The 21,437-nt window shown below is 38.3% G+C and overlaps 4 protein-coding genes across 5 annotated transcripts; 1 reads left to right on the top strand and 3 right to left on the bottom strand.

The window, feature by feature from the left end:
* Positions 1-1,562: 1,562 nt before the first annotated feature.
* Positions 1,563-6,178, bottom strand: LOC114716755 (nucleobase-ascorbate transporter 3). Of its 2 annotated transcripts, XM_028901808.1 has the most exons (15): positions 6,086-6,176; positions 5,869-6,054; positions 5,279-5,376; positions 4,994-5,170; positions 4,768-4,868; positions 4,541-4,616; positions 4,371-4,430; positions 3,957-4,144; positions 3,764-3,860; positions 3,491-3,577; positions 3,290-3,348; positions 2,732-2,823; positions 2,567-2,644; positions 2,315-2,475; positions 1,563-2,168 (listed from the first exon to the last, which is right to left on the bottom strand). In XM_028901808.1, exons 2-15 carry the CDS (start codon positions 6,023-6,025, stop codon positions 1,926-1,928), a joined length of 1,674 nt encoding a protein of 557 aa, XP_028757641.1. In that variant the 5' UTR covers positions 6,026-6,054; positions 6,086-6,176; the 3' UTR covers positions 1,563-1,925. The 2 variants fall into 2 exon arrangements, with proteins under 2 accessions (XP_028757641.1, XP_028757640.1); XM_028901807.1 differs by having other exon boundaries at positions 5,869-6,178.
* Positions 6,179-10,873: 4,695 nt separating this feature from the next.
* LOC114716756 (uncharacterized) lies at positions 10,874-13,272 on the bottom strand. Its single transcript, XM_028901809.1, has 4 exons — positions 13,196-13,272; positions 12,676-13,102; positions 12,203-12,517; positions 10,874-11,715 (listed from the first exon to the last, which is right to left on the bottom strand). The coding sequence occupies exons 2-4, from the start codon at positions 12,883-12,885 to the stop codon at positions 10,978-10,980; spliced, it is 1,263 nt and encodes a 420-aa protein (XP_028757642.1). The 5' UTR covers positions 12,886-13,102; positions 13,196-13,272; the 3' UTR covers positions 10,874-10,977.
* LOC114716757 (probable thylakoidal processing peptidase 2, chloroplastic) lies at positions 13,175-16,280 on the bottom strand. The gene is given in 7 exon segments (XM_028901810.1): positions 13,175-13,759; positions 14,000-14,067; positions 14,348-14,434; positions 14,564-14,632; positions 14,737-14,805; positions 15,417-16,056; positions 16,058-16,280. Coding segments are annotated over 7 exon segments (1,131 nt in total). The 5' UTR covers positions 16,138-16,280; the 3' UTR covers positions 13,175-13,641.
* A 2,054-nt stretch (positions 16,281-18,334) lies between these two features.
* Positions 18,335-21,133, top strand: LOC114716723 (lysine histidine transporter-like 8). Its single transcript, XM_028901769.1, has 5 exons — positions 18,335-18,796; positions 19,468-19,601; positions 19,675-20,102; positions 20,186-20,317; positions 20,406-21,133. The coding sequence occupies exons 1-5, from the start codon at positions 18,414-18,416 to the stop codon at positions 20,889-20,891; spliced, it is 1,563 nt and encodes a 520-aa protein (XP_028757602.1). The 5' UTR covers positions 18,335-18,413; the 3' UTR covers positions 20,892-21,133.
* Positions 21,134-21,437: the final 304 nt, after the last annotated feature.

Consider the following 21,437-nt stretch of genomic DNA (forward strand, 5'->3'; position numbering starts at 1 on the left):
AGTATTTAACTATTCATTGATTATAAATATAAATGTAAACGCCGATCTTGTACGATGAACTCTGGCCCCCTGCCCTCCCAGAGAAATAGTCGCACGTGAACTGAAATCGATAAGCATCCAGTAACCAAAATCCCTTTTGATTTCAGTTCCTCTGGCGGCTTATGCGGTAACAAGCCAATGGAATCTTTTCTGCACGTTGTTCGGGACGAATTTATTTTACTGCGTGGAATTAAACATCGTGGTGTGCCTTCATGGTGTATTTCTGTGCAATCAAATCAAAATAATCAAATTAAAAAAAGTTGGTCAAAATATTAATTAAAAAAAGTTAATTGGAAATATATATGTATATATCATCAACATATTTTGATTTGATTGAAAGAAAGTAGCTTAAATATATAGATCATAGTATGAAAACCCCATCGGTTATACTAGTAAACTAATTCCCTAACCAATTGAATAAAAAGTTTTGGATTAATTGATCAAATTAAATCACACATATATTATTGAGTTTAAAGTAACATCATTTTGAGTTTAAGAAAAGGAAAAAATTCATCATATTTGTGTTTTATTAACCATTTTTATTAAGTTATATGTGATTTTATATATGAATATTTTGTTTAATGTCTTTTTTATTTCAATATTATTCTTTTTTCAAGTTATATATAAACATTTTTATACATTTTAATTAAATTATATTATTCTGATAATCAGTCACCGATCGATCAGCAAAGGTATATAATTTTTTTCCCCTTCATTTTCATCCAATAGCACCAACTACGGCGTGATGCTTGCGCAGAATGGACATATGTGGACCTAACGATGGAAAATTGCTATAAGAGGAGAGTCTCCATCACTTGCTGGTTTTCTTCCTCGTTGACGGAGACACTCCTCGATTTTTATTGGTGACGAATCCTATCAGGCATCACGGTGTGCCGATGCTTTTGTTTGGTACTGTTTAAATTTTATTCTTTTAACTAATTTGAATAAATTAAAAATATTAATTAAATTAACTAAGATGATATATTTTCTAAAACACTCTGATATTTTTCTTGCTTTCTTTCCCTTTTCTCTTACTTAATTGTTGTTGAAACAAATATCATCATAAAGATTGAGAAAAATCAGTCCTCAAAAGGTTAAGGATTAGTAATCCTTTTTAAAATGAAAAATCGAATAAATTTGCTCTTATATATAAACGAGGAAGGTAATAAAAAAAGATACATGATCAATTTGAAAAAAAAATTAATAAACATATAAAATAATTTTTACATATAGAATCAACGTCAATTCTTAAATTAGATCTTGTATTAACAAAAAGACCATTCCTTTTATGCCTTCTTTTAATACTACCCCCCGGCTCTCATCCTCGCTCCTGCCGAAAGAATATTCCTTCAACAACCGTGCTAGGCTTGACCTGGGTTTACTTAAATTTCTTAATGAAAATAAAAGCACACACTGTTTCATGTTTTCCAAACACAGGCATCATCATACGAACGTGAATATAGCTCGCCAATTGCAGCATGCCTCTTTGTTAGCGCCATAGAACAAAATTGACACGCAACGGAGTCCAAAAACCAGAGCATATCATTATTTAACTGAACATTCATGCCGAGCTGGCTATAGTGACGTCGTTTGCACATTTAGCATCCTGTAAACCTGATAGTATTCAACACGCTAAGCAACACACTCATCGAAGACATCTCGTTATTAGCATTTCAGGTTCTTATGGCCCAATATTCTCGCAAGCATGATCTAAAACCCGACCAGCCACAGCCGCATGTTTCGACCTCAACACATTGCTTCTTTTAACTTTTGCATCTAGGGGCACCCCATATTTTAAAAAAGAAAATTTACATGTCACATGAATCTATTTATGCAATTGTCTATATATTTTACACGATCATAAAAATTTACCGAAAACAGAAGAGTCAGCGACGAGCATGCAAAATGCGGTTCATCGGAATCTGGAAGGTATATTCATTTAGCCTGAGAGGATAACTGTAAAATTCGTCGTTTCTTGAGTCTCCCTTCCTGGCCTGGAAAGGCACCCACCACGGAACTCCTCTGTCGTTAGCAGTCCGCTTTGCGTCGAGTGTGTTGTCGAGAAGTGTTCCAACGATTATTGCCACAGTTGGGGGGGAAGAGAATATGGTGTTCAAAATGTCATTGAACTGTTGCAACACAATCAGATCAGAAAGACTATTTCGTTGATAACCTTATGAAACCAATAAACCAAATAAATAGCAAAAGAATGCCCCCTTACTAGAAGGAACATGAACAAGGAATCAAAAACTAAGAAACCTTGCAAGTGACTTACCCAACCAGCATTAGTTCTGGCCGGACCACGACCATCTTGAGTTGTGTAGGTAAGAAAATATTGCGGAATTGAGATCCCCAAAAAGAGAGATAAACCCAAAACATAGAGATTTCTCATGGAGTTGTTATTAGCAAACTGCATAAATGAGATCCCAACAGCAGCTGCAAAAAGAGAAGCAACAATGTTGTCACGCCCATTATTATTATTTGAAATCAAAATTCAGACAACTTACATAATAACAGCAATACCTACCTACGATTCCTAATAAAACACAGTATATAGCAGCAAATATCGGCAAGGGAATCGATGCAAAAAAGGCTCCAAATTTACCTGAAAGAGATATATGGTAACTTGATCACGCATAAAAATGTATAAAACAATAGGAACTTTCATCTGGTTCTAGGTGAAATATATTACCAAAAATAGAGAAGAAGATCATAAAACCGCATGAGATCTGTACTACTCTTCTGCTCCCTATTTGTGTTAACCCGAGTAGGCCAACATTTTCCCTGAAATAATACCAATCATGTTAGTCAGGGAAAAAAATCGAAAATGTCAGACTTGCTAGCATAATGAATAAAAGAGAACTCTCGTTTAGGTCAAAACTAATAATACTCCCCATCTTGTAAAGCACAGGCTCGGGCCAAAATCTAAGATTTCAGTTTTCAAATAGCAACAGCAGTCATGAAAATTGCTCCAAAAGAGTATAATCAAATATATACCTACTTTTTTTTTATAACAAAATATATGCCTACTTAAAAATGTTCATTAAGAAGAATTAGACAATTACGAACATCTTTCTTAGCCTCTAAAAAACCGTTACTACTAATATAACTACAAACGAAGCGCCAATATAAACACTACATATTTAGCAGAGTCAGTCAATCACTATAGGTCACAACCAAGGCATCCAAAACTTTTGATTAATCATGCTACAGTGGGGTTACAAGTGATTCTGGGAACATTTATGCTTACACGGATGCAGTAGTACCAACAATAGAACCAAATATGCCTTCAAGCAACATGCCCAAACCCTGTATTTAGGAGGTCAAAAAATAATAGTCAGTAGCTAGTATTATAACTGGTCTCAATATACCAGATTCTTGTGCGAAGCTAAAGAATAATCAAATTAAATTGATTATTAAGAAGCATAATGATTAATGACTAGTACTTCACCTGCAGCCCAATGCTTCGGCTGAGGACATGTGCAGGAGGGGGTGTAGCACCAGAAAGCCTAGCTGCCGCAAAGAAAGTCCCAGTTGACTGTATTGAAGGATTTAAAACTTCATCAACAGAGGAAACTCAAGCATATTATCAGTTATATGAAACTGGCTTGAAAAATTCGTAGGATGTACATGATCAACACTTCCAAGAGAGTGAAGCTGTCAAAGTTCTCAAAAGGATGCCCAAAAAAAAAACAAAAAAAGAAAAAAGTCGCAGTTGCTAGACCTCTGCAGAAGTGACAAGTGCTGCTCCCATCATCCCAAAGACATGACTAGCGCTGAATATGGGGGTACCCCATTGAAATGGATATGGAACTTTAATCCTGGAATTAAAAAGCAAACAAATGAGTGATTATAGATTTCCAGAAAAGCATTCAAACTCAAAATAAGTTAATAAAGGCATCACTATCTGAATATACCAAGGAGCAGATGACATGAGGTAGGAGCGATCTGTGCGGCAACTTGTTTGGGTCTGCTCTTTAGAATTGTTGTATGCACCAGCAACAGTAAGGATAGCAGCAAAAGCCCAGATTATGCCAATGCACATAAGTAAAGCAAACCTCTGAAGCACATGCTGTGCAGCGGGATGAATCACGCGCCTCAAATGCTGTCACATAGCAAAGATAAAAGTCTGAAATTTTCATTTTATATCATGAAGGGGCTAGCAACCACAGTACATCAAAAAGTCGTCCAAAAATTACACAAAAAAAGGTAGAGCCACCCCTTGAATGTCAAAACTAACTCCCCAGACCCTTGAGGGAATGAGCTAAAGATTTGCAGTTCCAAAGGGGAGTGAGAACCGAACATTTCAGGTGAGATAAGAGATAATAAACCTGCTGGATTATGACCAGTAGAATGAGCATGGGTAATCCGATCTCCACACAATTTGCAAGCTGTGTTGAAGCGGAGAAGTAGCACAGTTAATAACTCTTTATCCTTTCATCTTATATTATATTATGAACAACAATGTATTCAGACTCGCAAGTGCATAAAGGATATTTACCAGTGGGAAGCCCCTCATGAACAAACCAAGGCCTACCACACAAACCACCGGTACAATGACTATTGGGCTAAAGAATCTGGTTGACATAGAAAAACCACAAAGAATTACAGCAAGGAATAAAGTAAAGCTGCAACGTTTCTCACTGCTTTTAACAACGAACTGTATAGCCCCCCCCCCCCAAAAAAAAAAAAAAAGCAAATTAATATAGAAGATTGAGATTAATTTACCTTGTTAAATTTCCCCACACCTTACTATACCCAAGGATGATGTTGATGAAAGAAGAAACAATCAGGGAGCCTTGAATTGTCCTGATTGACTTGTTAAACCTCTACAAATACCATCATAATTACATATAATCATATAAGGCTTCAGCACTAACGTTAGTTATTGCGAGAATAATTAAGTTTCCAATGTCACAACCACTAAAATTTATTAAGGGGCAACCATACGAACCTCATGGTCAGATGAGAGATTGCGGTCATTGTAATCATTTATGATGGACATTACAGGGATGAAAAAAGCTATTGAAGAACCCATTACTACTGGAAGCCTTGACCCAAACCATGTCTGAAGTAAAGTGTTCACTCCGGACATCAATAACAAGGTTTGAATCACGCGAGCTTTGTCGCCCTGCTCAAGAAGACCTACTGTTTTAGTATGCTATAAGAAGATCAAAGCCAAGGTTGTTTGCAAGTAATGATGGTATGAAATTATAATAAGACAGGGGCCCATACTTACATGGCCCCCACCCATTTGAGGCACTAAGGTGCTTGCAATCAGAACTGTAGCTCCAAGCATCACGATGTAGTGCTGAAAACCCAGTAGACATGCCACCGCTGTCAAAATAGTTGGTGGATTCAGAAACCTATAAGTCGCCCAGTGGGCTAAGGAGAAAATAGCGCAAGCTAGGGAAAGCAACAATTAAAGAAATCGAAAAGAATTTATATAAATCTTACACAAACCGAATCACTTGAGAGTTAACATTAGTTGGATTCATTGACGCAATCCACACTAATAATAAGTAAAAAGGGGGAACTTTATAGAGAATCAGACTAGAAAAGGTAACAAAAAGCCATCTGGAATGAAGCCACTAGAGAAAATTTAAATATGAAAAAGAAATCCAGAACAAGCCACATCTTCCCGCTTCAGCGACAAACGTAGAGAGAAAGATGGAGCTGAGTTTCAATTTTTAATTTTTATTTTCAAAAAAATCCGGCTCCTATTAACATCACAAAGACCTTTATAGCTTTTCGGCATAAATAAAAGAACTTCCCTAAGGAAAAATGAACAAAAGAAGAAGAGCATAATCAGAAGGGCGGGGTACTAACGCCAGGAAGGATTGGAATGGATGCAGTAGTGAAGGTGAAGGAGTTGTTCGGCGGGTGTCCAAGTAGGCCCCCTCGAAAGTGCAAAATTAGGCGGCGGTGGTCCAGGCGGAGGCGCCTGCACTGGCTGCGGGGGATGGTGGTGCTCGGTTTCACCCATTTCACAATCCTTGATCCGGAACTTGTTTGCTCGCTAATGGAACTCGATATTTTCCCGATTCTTCTGGGTCTGGCGGAAGCACCGACCCAAGGCAGGAAGGCCTTTATGAACTACCGCTTAACAGAGTGATTAAATAAATAAAAGAGGAGTGAGGGAAGAGTTCAGGAATAATCCGATGTTTTTCCCTGTAAAATGCTGAGAAAGTAAGTGTGAAGAAAGCGATGTTGGGGGGATTACGCTATGGCCGTCGTGTTGCGAGTCGAAACACTTTTTGAGTCTTGAGTCTGCGTTGAACGCGTGGATATTCAGACTGTGTTTGTCTTGCAGCTTTCGAGGCGCCCTAACTTTCTTACAGCCTGCTTGTAAAAATTCTTGGATCCTATAAAGTGCTGGGTAAAATTAAAATTAAAATTTTAAAAATATTTTGTTAGTATAGGAAATAAATATGTGAATGAATTTATTTCGATTTATGAAAAGGTACTTCTGAAAAATATTTATTGAGTTATCCAAACACCTTCTTAATTTTCTTTGGCTTTAAAGATATTTTTAGGCCAAGAAATTTCGTAAGCTTTCTATTTCATAAAAAAAAAATTATGAAAGCTGCGGATACATCTTGGTACAGGAGTTTTCTGAGAGAACACCTCTGCACATTTTTTTTAATTTTTGAATCTGAATATTATTTTCAACTTAATAATATATGTTTTTGGGCTGTTGGCAAAAAATAGATCTTTTTTTTTCACGACTTAATAGTACTTGTTACAATTACTTAAAATTTCATGTTAATTAATAATTTTAAATGATAAAAATATTACTTTTAAAAAAAAAAAGTGACCAAATTACGACTATTAGTGAAATCATCCATGGACCTTATTAAATTTATCACACGCCAAATTATGTTTAACTCGCGCATAATATAACTTTATTTTGGTGCTTAAGATCCGTTTGGTTCAAACACATTACAGCCTTGCAATGATAATTTTTACCCCATATCATATATGCCTTATTTGGTTGAGCTTATAGACGGTAAAACAGATTGTACACATTTTTTGGTCATATGAATTGTATTGCTGATGCTTATGAATATGAATGGTTGAACCTGGCTGTTATGAAAATTTTAATTTTTAATATAAGAACTATTTAGTTAATTAAATAGATTAAAAAATTAATTAATTTAGTTATTTGTCACAAATATGAGTTGATTTTTCTAAAGTATCATTTTTAATCATAACTACTACCTCCGGTCCTAATTATAGGAGCTAGTTGACTAATTTGAAAAGATTAAAAAAAGAAATTAAGTTAATTGTTTGTAATAAATAGGTATTATTTTTCTAAAATATTCTTACTAATCAAGTGTATTAGCCAGAACTACTATTGTTAGAAGGACTATCTTAAAAAAAATGTATAAATATTAAAGACAAAATGAATTGGAGTCTTATATTTAGGACCAAAATAAAAATTAAACAAGGTTTTATATTAAAGACCTAAGGTAGTATTGTCAAATGAAAATCCCTTAACACGTATAATTATCACTAAAATATTTTAAAAAATAAACTAGAAATTTAAAAGACAAAATAAATAAAAATTTTGGCCATTGGTATATACTACATAGTATATATGCAAAATCACCGTTTTCCCGGGCGCAACGTCGCATATTAATAAATAGCTTGTTAGGACCGTACGAGAACATTAATTAAATAGAAGCCCCTTTTAATTTAAGATTGGACTTGAATGCATCCCGAAATATTTCTTTTGACATTTTAAAAATATTTTCTGATATATTTACCATTCTAAAATTTTTTCTTACTGATAAAAACACCAAAAAATATTTTATGATACTAGATCTAAAAAAATATTTTGAGGTAGTATGCATGTACTTTAAAAAAGCTCCAGGATAGTATATGTACCTAAACCGTTTAAAATTTCATAATGTATTTAAATACTCCTCTGATCCTATCTATAGAGCAAAGAAGAGATATTTTTTAGTCTTATTCCTAGGGTGTTGAGAAAAATTTGTGATGTGAATGTATAATTTTACCCTTCATTTATTATCGTATTGATTTTGTTTACATAAGGTATAATATATATATATTAGATATAGATAAAATTAAAAAGTTGTTGAATTTTAAATAAGAGTCAATAAAATTTAAAATTTAAAGTTTTTTTAATTTATATACAACATATTAAAAATAATTTATAAATAAATAAATAATACCAGACGAGTACTTGTTAAGTGCATATAGCCATAAATGCCGGTATTGGATTCTTATTTTGTTTCGAGATCATAAAGAACGAGGGGAAGTTATTGTGTACCCCTCTGCTAATTAATGCATCCATCTTTTCCATTTTATCCTTCCTGTGATTATCACGAATTAAATTTAAAAACTAATTGCGTGACCTCCACTTGATGACTTCACATGGGATATTTTTGGGGGAAAAAAACAAACTGAGGGCATTTAAAGCATTTAACTAATAAGACTAATTTTCATATCTAATTTATATCTGGGGAGAGAAGGAGTGCCGCAGAGCGACAATAATTAACGCATTATATGAATTTTGGAAAATGAGCTGGCGAAGACAATTCTGAAAAACGAGACATGCTGTCTTTGACTCTCGCAATAAGTAGTTTATTGTTGCAGTTTTTGCATTATGCGCGAACTCATATATAGACAAAAGTTTTAACATGTGACATATTATTCCTTCTAAAATAAACAAAAGATACAACAACGTACAATCACAGGTTTATAATTAGACCCTAGGTCAAGGTAAAATGATATTTTTCTAGCATGTCTGCGAACAAAAACAAGGAACTTCAAATTTATGAGCTGCCCAGAGGAAAACGTTTTAATAAAAATAAATCCATTTCGTTGGGTTGTCATTTTGGTCAGGAAGCCGAGCCGTGGTGGTTAGGAATAGGAACTAACATAACAAACACCACTTGAAACTGAGTTTATCCACAAGCAAAGCTCGTTGGAAATGACCTCAGTGGCGGGGGTTGGAAATGACCTCGGGGGCATGGCGGGGTCCACATAATCCCGTTCTAATCCGGAATCTGGCCTAATCGAACCACCTGTTATGAAATGAAGCGAGGTAATCACAATCAAATGGATGGGCGATGTGTGCGGATATACACACAGACGCACAGGCCATGAACCAAAATTCAAAGCTTTCATGATCAATGCTCGCCTTTACTTTTTGGCGTGAAATAAAAGGGATCCATACATCTCACCACCAACCACGTTCACATTGTCTCTCCCAACAAACAAACAAAGAGAGAGAAAAAGTAGAGCGATAAGCGATACTATGGAAGCAGGCAATGATGCCCTGGCTAAAAAGACCAAATATTTAAATCTCAGCATTAAAGTGCCAGATATTCGGCCCCCACTGCCACAGTTCCCAGGATATTCTTTTCCATATCACCATTTACCGGAAGCCAAGTGCTCTCAATTTATGCTTTACATTGGAAAATATCTAGTAATTATATGACACTGGAAAATGTAAATTAGAAATGGAACGGGGGCGTTATTGGTAATTTTGCGAAGAGGAAGGCGACAGATGAGGGGGATGCAGAGGGGGGGCAGATCGGCAACGGTCGTCAACATTTAAAACATCGCGCCAGCAAGTGGAAGCCACGTGATCTGTGGGGCCACATTTTTTTTTCCTTGTAAATACAAACACCCTCTTATTATAGACAATCTTATTTAAGATATTGTCAGACACTAAATATAAGAACCTCTCTCAGTAAGAATATTCGAACTCGGATGCATCGTGTTGTCACGGACTAATTAATTCTTTTAGACTCAACTCTTTTTATTGTGGGCCGCATTTTTATACGACAGGTTTGCTCTTCCCCGGTCAGAGAATAATAATTATAGGATCGATGATTGATTGAGATTGGGCTACGATACAAAGAGAAGAAAACAACTCCGATTCGGTGCGTGCGGCCCGAAAATGGCCCTTTTGCTGCGATTTTTTTTTTCCTTTTGGGTTTACCTTATAATCCAAACAAGTTTTAAAATGAAGTAAAAAATTTTAAATAATGAAAGTCTAGGACAAAAAACTCTTTTTTGAAACATCACAATAATTTTTACAATTTTTTATGTTCAGCAAATAATATATTCTTTACAAATTCCTGATCAGCACCTAACAACTGTAATCTTATTCGCCTTTCCCATATTCCCTATAATAAAATAAGGAAGTGTTTGGTAAAAGTCATATATATATATATATATTTGAAAATACATTTGTTTTTTCAAAAGCCAATTCGATAAACTGAAAGTTGTTCATATGATTTATAATGAAAATTATTTTTACATATATAAATTACCAAAAATAATATATTGAATAAGAAAAATAAACAAATATAAATAATGTAAAGTTTAGTTTGACATGTCAAACAAAAAAATTACATAAAAACACACACACACACATTCAAGGGACGACATGGGAAGACGTAGCGAAAATTTTAACTATATTTCAAAAGCTAAAAGCCGAAAGCTACCCTCTCCTATTTTTTCAGAATGTGTTTTTCGGGGTTTCTCAAATGGACTTTTAAATTTGCATTATAAACAACCACCAAACAAAAATTGACTAAAGTTGATCTGCCAAAAGGACTTCTGGCATGTAACTCCTGACTTCCAAGCTCCCTATATGTCACTGAACTTGACGCATAAAGAGCACTTGGGACTTTGTAAAACAACCCCCCCCCCCAAAAAAAAAAAGACCACTTGCAACTGCATTCCAAAACCCAGCAGGGGTCGTCACGTGCTCAAAGAATATTACATGGGTTCAAATCCCACGAGGACCCCATATCAAAAGTGTAGACGCCCCACTCCCCAAAAAACCCAAATTAAAAAAAAAATACCTCAGCTTTATTTAAATGCTCTGGTCACTTACAACGGCTAGCTGCGAATTGTCATTTACAAGCATAGTGCCATGAAATATGCGACAAAGGGCTAAAGCAGAAAGTAAGGAAAACGATCAGGGTACCAAGTCGTGGAGGACTCGTTGGAATTCACATCTTGCCAGTGGAGAATGGGTCTGGATTTCTTGAAGGAAAGAGGGTGGAGCCTGTGAGGCCCCAGTCTGGCCACCACCTCAAACCGAACCCACTCAATTCTGCGCCTCTCGCGATTGTACCATTCCTCGTCTCTGTGTCTCCTTTCGTATCTGTAATTTCTTCCGACGTCCCTTTCCAATCCTATGAGGAATTTGACAGCAGCTGACGCCTTTCTATTTGCTTCCAAGGAAACAGACATGGGGTTTTCAAGCATCCCGGGCCCTACAAGGCTCCTCCAAATTTTTTCGGCCATTCTTAATCTCGTACTCACAGGATCAAAAGGGCAAGGTTGCTTTTGGTACCTGCTAGCACTACGGAGGTGCTTGTCTGGAAGCAACAGAATGGCGTCGTGCGGGATAGAAACAGTTCGTACGAGCAGAGCAGGGCTTCGTTCTACATAAGCAGCCAATGACGTAGGGCCAGATATGCGTACGTAAACCAATTGAATGCAGGTAGATGACAACATGAAGGGCTGGTAATCACTCTCATACTCGTCGTCAAACGTCATACTTCCATCCATTAACAGATCATAATCGGACGAGTAATGCAAGGACACTTCTAAAGCTCTTCCTATTTGTAATGTGATGCCTTCACCAACAAGGATGCGTTTCAAACCAGCATGCGAGATATTCATCTGTTAAGAGATTAAACCACGGTCAGAACAACCCAAATGCCACCAATATGCATATAATTTGCAACGTAAGAAGGACGATGACGCTAGTTGCCAGATTTTCCGTTAAGAGATTCGTCTACGTGAAAACGGACTCTCATATTTCTCCTCGTATTGTTATCCTCGCTAGTTGCTCACAAGAAACTGGTTAATCAAATGGAATTGAACATTTAACATAATTCATGAAATTCGTCTCTTTTATATCGTTCCTAAAGAGAATTTATGCTGACAATTTTAACTCGCAACATGAGAAGTATTAAATTGTAATCGAGTACACAAAATGTTTTCTGTGAAATTCTTCAGATGAAAAAAATAAATGCAAGTGTGTGCAGTTTTAGATGGACACGCTCTTGGAACAAGCACAGGAAACCGAGTACAAAATAAAGAATCCAATACTCTTTAAAGCAAGATTAAGAAAGAAACCGAAGGAGGCTAGGTAACTGGTATATACCGGCAAGGAGAGGGAGAGTTGATGAGGAGGATCGACCCTAAGCTCGAGTGGACCTTCGATTTCCAAGGTATCCAGTACAGCCCGCGAAGCAACCCCATGAATAAGAGAGTATAAATCGGTTTTGGGTTTTCTAAATTTTCTCCAAAACACAAAATCGTCCGGGAATTTGATAGCGCCAAACTGGTTCTTGTCCAACTTAATAGAGAATTCATAATTCTGGAAGGTGACAAACCTCGCCTCCACAACGTCCAACTCAAAAATTCTTACATCCCCCAAATTCCAATTCAGCCTCGCTGAAATATTCTTTAAAACATCCTGATACCGATGAAACAAAGAGAAGTGGTTGGATGGAAACAGACAGATATAAAACAAAGAATCAGATCAAGAGTGTTACGAAAAAAGAAGAAACAAAAGAATCAGAGATAAAGATGAGTTATTATAAATTAAAGAAATAGGCAGATAATGGGGCGTACATGCAATAGGTGGGAAACATCGGTTTGAGGGGGGGAGGCGATTGCAAGAAGAGGCAAAGCGGGTGCTAAATGTAAGTCACGATAGAATTGAAAATGAATCAGAAGAAAGAAGAGTAGCATCGAAATGTGATCAGTTGCCATCCTCGTCTTCCCAACGAACAATGCTTCAGCTCGGGATTCTGATCGCCTTGTGACGAATATGAAAAGCATGCAACATATTTATTTATGGCGGCAAGTTGCCAAGATTTTACTTTCAATTCTTTAACCTTTTCCCCCTCGGCCAAACCACATATCATGGAAGGAGCCCAAAATCAAGTATGGTCAAGCCATGCCATATGGTTGTAGAAAAGTCTGAAGGAGAATAACTTCAGAACAAACTCGCAACTATTGCAGCAAAAACTTTTTACAAAAGCTCTAGTAGCAATTCCTTCGAGAAGAAAATTTTCAAATTATGGAAAAAATTACTTTTTATATCGAATACAAATATTGCAAACACAAAAATAAAAATAATTGTAATTACCAAAAAAATAAAACCCAGTACTTCTCGACTTCACTATAAATATACATCCGTACATATTCACATAGTTGTGGAAGCTTCATTTTTTTTTATTCGGCCACCCACATAATCGACGAAGCTTCGTTGTCGACCTTAGGGTCGGGCATTAGCACCATGAAGTGGCACATACAAAAACCTATCAACATGTTGCTTTCTTTCCCGAGCTCAAAAAAGAAAACAAAAAATTCTGTTCTTTTCTTCTTTTTTCCCTGCATGCAAGACCGCGCTTTTTTTGGGGGGGGGAGATAATGGCCTTGCTCTTTTTCAAGAGCACAAATACTCAGAATGCGACCAGAGCGAGGCACAGTTGAGTTCCCTTATGTCATCAATGAATATATTCACACCGCACATTTCTTAAAGTGAACAGCATACTCTGGGTCAAAAAAGCGCGAAGCCGTCAACCGATGATGTCAAGAAATTGCCACACAATTATTTGCAGGAGTCAGTTTGCAAGTCTCGGATACTTTGGATGGAGGCCAGTATTGAAACATGGATCTACCAACAATGTTCTTAATAGGTAGCGGACCCCTATCACACACACACAACACGTACGTTAGAGATCTTAATCCTAAAACAGGAGCCGCGTCTCCATACAGTCCTACACACACACAATTCTCAAACTAATTTCAGATGGCAAGTACATAAGCATGACCTTCTATAAAGAACGGCCTTCACGGATGGGCCAAAATAGATCTTCCATCCCTCCTAGATCAATGTCTTCCAACAGAAACAATAAGAACATTAGTAATAAGAAGAATCAGTTTTTACCGGTTATGCGAATCAAAGCTATTATTGCGATTGTCTCCCATCACAAAGACATAACCTTCAGGCACAACCTGCAACCAAAACAATCAAGGGAAAAACGCCTAAACACGTTGCCAATGGCAAGATCAACCAACCAAATTTCATAGCCAATCAGAATGGGAAAGAACCAAGCCAGCTCTGCAGTTTGCATGCCAACTCGACTGGCTTGGTAAACTGAGTTTCATGAATCAAAGAATTTGAATTTAAGCTGAAATGTTGTTGTTCAATTCTCCATTTTTTATGATTCGTTTGGTTCTTGAGCCAACCAGGAAAAAGTTACATATGTAATAATATGTTTTTTTGAGGTTTTACCAGCGGATCCATGTCATAAGCGAGTGGCTCCAAAATGAATTCTTCTTCTTGAGCAATACCATTAACCAGTAACTTTCCATCAAGAACCTACCAAAAATTCCAGAATCCATAGAAGTTAATAATCAAGATGCTATAGTTTTGAAAAAGAAACAACAATAGTAGCTAAAGAAGCGTTGAACCAAAACGCCAACATTTTAGTCAACATTAAAAGCTTACCTCAACACAGTCCCCAGCCTTCGCCACAATTCTTTTTATAAATACATCGCCTGAACCATAACCAATTTCCTACAAAGCCCCATACGTTAAAAAGTAAACATTATTACCACGCCTTAGATTAAACTAGCCGAGAAGCAAGAGAAGCAATACGTTCCAAAATAAGTACAAGATACCTGCAAAATAGGAGGCGCCTTAAAAATCACTATATCGGAAATATCAGGCCTTCTAAAGAAGAAGGAAATCTGTTACGTCGTTCACAATAACCCATTGCAGTCAGTTTATAAAAAGCTGAGGCAAAATAACAACAGTTACCAAGTAAACATAACGTGCTATAGTCCCGACTCAGCCTGATCACCTACTTTTCAGCTATGAGCAGAGGGAAAGAATCATTAACCTTTCGATGGGGACTCAAGGAGACACATACAGGACAAGGGCATCGCTTCTTAATGCATGGAAGAGAATTAGGATATCAAAGGGGGAAGATAAAAGGTGATCTTTATATGTTAGTAATAGCTTCAACACCAGAATTTCGTCATTTACATGACATATTTAATTGTACTAACAATGGCCAAAATTCAGACCAATTGGATTAGTTGGGGTCTATACTAAATACGATTTCTAAGAGCGAGGAGTAGAGATGTAATGATAAAGGGCGAGGAAAAAGGTAACTTATATAGTGATATTTGCTGCCACATCTGAATTTGGCAATTCACTTCAAGGCCTCCAGATGCAAATTAGAAACACACATTCTCGCCATACTGGGGCAGATAGTACATACTTTCTTAAAATAGAATCATACACTAAAAATACCAGTTAAATTTGTGAAGAAGAAGAATTCTTCAAGGGTACCAACCTTCTCCGCCAAAATACGGTCACCTACATTCAGAGTTGGGTACATTGAGGACGAGGGAATCGATCTCGGTTCAGCCAGGAATGATCGGAAGAGAAAACTAACAGTAGCGGCAGTAAACACAGCTTTCGCATCCTCAGAACAGATTCGTAAAAAGCGCAAAAGCCAGCTTGTCTTCTCAACATCCTTAGAAGTGTACCCCGACCCCTCGTTATCTTTCGCGCTAAAGCCACGTGTTTCGCCTTTATCCTTCACACAGCTTGCGATGAAGGGAATCGACTGGTTACAAGGAAGCCACTTCGACCCCTGTAGAAAGGGTATAATTGAAGTAGGTTTCCACGGGGAAATATCGCAAACAGCTGTACCCACGCCACATGAACCAGATACACCAATAGTTGAACTCATCATCGAAATCAAACCCGAAACGAACGGGTTTTTAGAATTATCACCCAGAATTCTCGCCGCGAGAGTCGTACAGGTAGATGCTGAATTTCCAGCACAGCAATTGGTTTTGGGTCGCCTGAAATTGGAATGGTAACTACGCACGCCGCAAGGGGAGGAGGAATTGACATCATGCTTCTGTTGGCCAGGACAAAACATGCGAGACCGGCTCCAGCATTCTTGGAAGCATGGGGTAGACGTGACACGAACAACGAACAACGGCCGTCGAAACCAAGCTTCGGGCGACATAGCCAGAATAGCTAAAAGTAACCCGGATAGCCATATCAGCAAAACGAGGTGACTTGATGAAGATTGGAAACAGAGCGACTCTGTAGAGTAAGAAGGGAGATTAGAAAGCCCATCAATAATGGGAGAGGAGAACGGAAACCTCTGTGACAAATGAGGGGGCAGAGACTCTCAGGCAAACCAAATTCCAGTGGGTTTCGTTTTCAGAAGGAAAGTGAGAGAAAAATAATCCTTGAATTTGAAAATTTTCAAATAATCATCCAAATAAATAAAATTTCAGTGCAGATATAACCGAGGAAATTAATATTTTCAAATTTGTTAAAATAACTATATTGCCTTTTATCTTTTTTGTTTTAAAAAATTAAGCTCCCTTATTGACTGGTTGGTTGCCGAAGTTCCAGTGGCCGTTGATTAATGGAGCTGGTTGCCAAAGCTTCAGAGCTAAGGCCCACATGAACTCCGGTGCTTGTCACTAACGAGAGTGCTTAATTAGTTTTTTTTATTTAAAATAAAAAATAAAAAGCAAGATGGTTGTTTTAATAAATTTGAGAATCTCAATTTGATTAGTTATCGTTAAAGGATACGTGGGTGAAAACCAAATCATAATTTTAAAAATAATTTTATAATATAAAAAATATGTGGAGAAGTTTGTTTTGATTTACGAATTTAAGTGTTTTGAAATACTTGTTTCGACGACAATCCTATTCGAAGTACTGTCGGGCACTAAATGTGGGAACCTCTCCCAGCTGGGATTCAAACTTGATTCGTCATGTTATGAGAGACTAGTTTCTTCCTCTGGATCTAACTCCTGTTGGTGAAATTTTATTTATCTGAGTCATCATTTAAGAATTTCACTAGTGCGGTGACCAGTGTGAGAGGGCAAAATCCATGAGCATTGCAGACTCATTTTTCTTTCTGGGCTAAACTTCTTTGCGTCATCGAAATGAATGGGCCGGAAGGTTCAATGACACACGTCCCTCGGCACGCTCGTGGCTTTCTAAGTTAGAGCAGCCCAACTGACAAAAATGTTTCCTCTTTGAAAGCCCCTTTTGTTCTCGATGGTATGCTGTGCCAATGCGGAGGCCGCTTCTCCGAATTAATGCTGTGATTAATTATCCACGCATTGAGGAACAGTTTGTTTGGAAAGAAAGGATTGTTTTCCTCAAATTTCAGCATCAAACATAACAGAGATCCACGACTAAATAGAACCATTTAAAATATCTGCAGAACAGATGGGAGATGGGGGCGTAATGCTGCGGAGAGCTTATTGGGTTCTTTCGGCGGAAAATATATGGAATGTGAGCCATATCTCCCCCCACCACCCAACCCAAAAGAAGGCAAAGAGAGAATAATGAGAGGAAAGAAATAATTGGGAGTGAGGATGCTGTCTCCTCAGCTGAGTCATGAGTGTGGAATTAAAATAGATCACGCGCACTGCCGTGCTCATGAATATGAGTAGGAGGCGTGGCCCCTCATCCATGTCCTCTCTCTGCCGCCTTCTTTTCATTACTGCCAAAGGATCATATCTCCCATCCCACACTGATTCAAAACAACGCCAACATATTCCCATGTTTTGAAAACACAGCCGTGTTAGCTCAAGCTGTGGCCCCCTTAAATCCAGGCCCCGTCCTCCATTTCGTTGCTGTTTGACTTTGACCACGTTTCTTCCTTATTTAAAAAAAAAAAATCGTGAGCAATACCCACGCCTTGGACCCCACCTCATATTATGCGTCTTCAACCCTCTGAAGTCTGTACCAATCCCCCCGCATCTTGCCATAAATAAATGTTCATATTTGGTACATTTGAACAGAAACAATACCTACGTAACCATAGATATTTTACCCACTGAATCATAAAATGAGCTTCAATTGTTCCAAAGCACTGAGCTATGCAAGCAGTGAGCATGGGTGTGAGAGCAGCCTAGGCTTCAAGCGAGAACCGCCCAAAGCACTACGAGGCATTCTCACAATAATCAACAAATCTTCATGGCGCCTGCTAAATGTACAAACTTTCATGCTTCGAAGATGGCTTATATCGCTGAGGCCCCAAAAAAGTGAAAAATAGGACGGCACATAGTTTACAGTTATCGGATCCTTTTTCTTTCTGCCCGCCCCTCCCTGGCTCCCAACCATCAAAAGCCTTTCTTTAATAAAGTATTATTTCCTTCCTTTTTATTCATAGGGACAAAAGCAGCCCCTTATTCATGATTGTGCTCTCATCTTTCTTCTTATATAGTAGCTACTATTATAGTTAAGAGAGTAGAGACAAATAGACCGGGCTAGTGCGAACTCCGTTTGGGTCAGCGAGCTCGCGATGGAGGAGAGGCCGGAGACGGAGCTGATATCAATACCGGCGACGCCGAGAGTGTCGACGCCCGAGATACAGACGCCGTCGGGGCAGAGGTCTCCGAGACAGGGGTCCAAGGAGGCGAAGTCGTCCAACGCATGGACTCCGACGTCGTTCATATCGCCCAGGTTCCTGAGCCCAATCGGAACGCCGATGAAGAGGGTGCTGGTGAACATGAAGGGTTACTTGGAGGAGGTGGGCCACCTCACGAAGCTCAACCCTCAGGACGCATGGCTTCCGATCACAGAGTCTCGCAATGGAAATGCTTACTACGCCGCTTTTCACAACCTCAATGCTGGTGTTGGCTTCCAGGCGCTGCTTTTGCCCGTTGCCTTCATTTATCTTGGCTGGTACATTTCTTTCGTCACTCCTCCTCTATCACCGTTTAGAATTTTAAAATTTAATTTCGTTTCTCAACCTTCATAACTTGTTACTATATGCAAGTCTTTACTCCTCTTTTCACACAAACATCAATTAATTATAGTTATAATTTCATTTTAGTTTTTTATTTAATGAATAAATACGAGATGCATTTGTTTTTCAGCGGCACCACCGGTACATATGAAGTCGCTTTAATTATTTTATTGGTCACTGTTACTAATTCCTTCTGTCCCTAAAAACTTTCTTTTTTCGTTATGCTGAAGAACTGTCTCCCTTTAGCCTCACATACTTATGAGACATGATAGCTTAAAGGATTTCGAACCACGCCAGCGGCAATCTGTTTGGTGCTTTGGCTTTCCTTTTTTCCAAAGCTTAATTATTTGCAAGGAAATAGTATCACAGCATCAGCCTTCACTGGGTCCACCGCCAAAACTGTCCAAAATCTTTCTTTCGAATCTTCGATAGCTGTATACATTTTTTCCTCGACACTTCTGCGATTTGAAAGCACTTTTTGACCGTGATTTCTTTGGTGACCTGCGCAATAAGAAAACCTGTCCAATTGGATTATTGGACTGATTAGTACAGGTTTTAGGTACATGAGAACGTATATCTGAGGCCACTAAGGCGAAATATTGTGCAGGAGTTGGGGAATCATTTCCTTGATTATAGCATACTGTTGGCAACTATACACCCTATGGATTCTGGTTCAGCTACACGAAGCAGTTCCTGGGAAAAGATACAACAGATACGTGGAACTCGCCCAGGCAGCATTCGGTAAGTCATAATTAAGTTGAAACCAACATGTACCATCTACTTCCTTTCCTTACCTCTCCTTGGTTTGATGCAGGGGAAAGATTAGGCGTGTGGCTATCTCTGTTTCCAACAGTTTATTTGTCAGCAGGAACAGGAACGGCTTTAATTCTATTCGGCGGGGAGACTATGAAATTGTTTTTCCAAATAGTTTGTGGTCCTACGTGTACCTCCAATCCCCTAACCACCGTTGAGTGGTACCTGGTCTTCACTTCTCTGTCCATTGTTCTGTCTCAGCTGCCAAATCTCAATTCAATCGCAGGACTTTCACTCGTCGGTGCTGTCACGGCCATTACTTACTCCACCATGGTCTGGATTCTCTCCGTTAGCCAACAAAGGCCACCCTCTATCTCCTACACACCTCTGTCCTTGCCGTCGTCTTCTGCTTCTGTTTTCTCTGTCATGAATGCACTCGGAATCATAGCTTTTGCTTTCAGGGGCCACAACTTAGTCCTAGAAATTCAGGTATAATAATCACCGTTTCTGTAGTTTCACCTTTTAAAAGTACCTCCAAGGCTTACGCATGGTTAATTTCTTCTTAATTTCAGGCAACAATGCCATCGACTTTTAAGCACCCTGCTCATGTGCCGATGTGGAAAGGTGCCAAGGTTGCATATTTCTTCATCGCAATGTGCCTCTTCCCTGTTGCTGTTGGAGGCTTTTGGGCCTATGGAAACCTGGTAAGGGTCTCCTAGATTTCTTAGTATTTGAGGCCTTATATTCATTTGAGTTTAACACGATGTCATTTTGTGTTGTTGGTTGTTACAGATGCCTCAAGGAGGGACTCTGGCGGCTTTATATGCATTTCACAGCCATGACATTTCAAGGGGGATTCTTGCCTTGAACTTCCTTCTTGTTGTGTTTAGCTGCTTGACCAGTTTCCAGATATACTCAATGCCTGCTTTTGACAGTTTCGAAGCTGGGTACACCAGCAGAACTAACCGTCCCTGCTCAATATGGGTGAGGTCAGGCTTCCGAGTTTTCTTTGGATTTGTGTCCTTCTTCATAGGAGTGGCACTTCCCTTTCTCTCAAGCCTCGCCGGATTGATGGGAGGACTCACTCTTCCGGTGACTTTCGCATATCCATGCTTCATGTGGGTTCTCATAAAGCAGCCCACCAAATACAGCTTCAATTGGTACTTCAACTGGATTCTGGGTTGGCTGGGAGTTGCCTTTAGCTTGGCCTTTACCATTGGAGGTATTTGGAGCATAGTCACTAATGGGCTCAATTTGAAATTCTTCAAACCTAGTTGAATTCCTAAACGTCATGTAATCGCTACCTATATCATCTTATTATGCAGTTTTGTTTATTTCGGGTCTGTGTCAGCTCCTTCCTGTATGCTTTACATATGTATAACAGATATCAATTCAAGTAGAAAGAAATCGTTCGTCATATGAACGGCCACCGTATGCGACGCTTTCGTTGCTCAAGTTGCTTTGACTTCCCTTTCCAAATGAGATCCATATCAAATGAACTATTCATTAGGTTCTTTCTATAACAATTTTAGTTACGCCCCCCCCCCCCCCGGGGGATATACTATGTAAACAATCCTTTTTAATACACGCCGTTAGCAATTTAAACAATAAAAGCTTACGACCAAACATCGGCCAAGGAAAACCTAATAATGATTAGCGACAATTATATGTATATTATATATATTCCCGAATGCAACTACGAGATGTACATAACTGCCAACCCTCAAGGCCCTAGATTAATCTATAGAACAAGTATAGATAAAGAGGACCAGAAACTTGAGAGGGACTTTTAAATCCCAAACCATCAATATGGAACAAAGATAA

The sequence above is a fragment of the Neltuma alba genome, unplaced genomic scaffold (genome assembly GCF_004799145.2).
Source record: "Neltuma alba isolate B1F8T4 unplaced genomic scaffold, ASM479914v2 tig00011687_pilon, whole genome shotgun sequence".
In the NCBI taxonomy this organism is placed as follows: Eukaryota; Viridiplantae; Streptophyta; class Magnoliopsida; order Fabales; family Fabaceae; genus Neltuma; species Neltuma alba.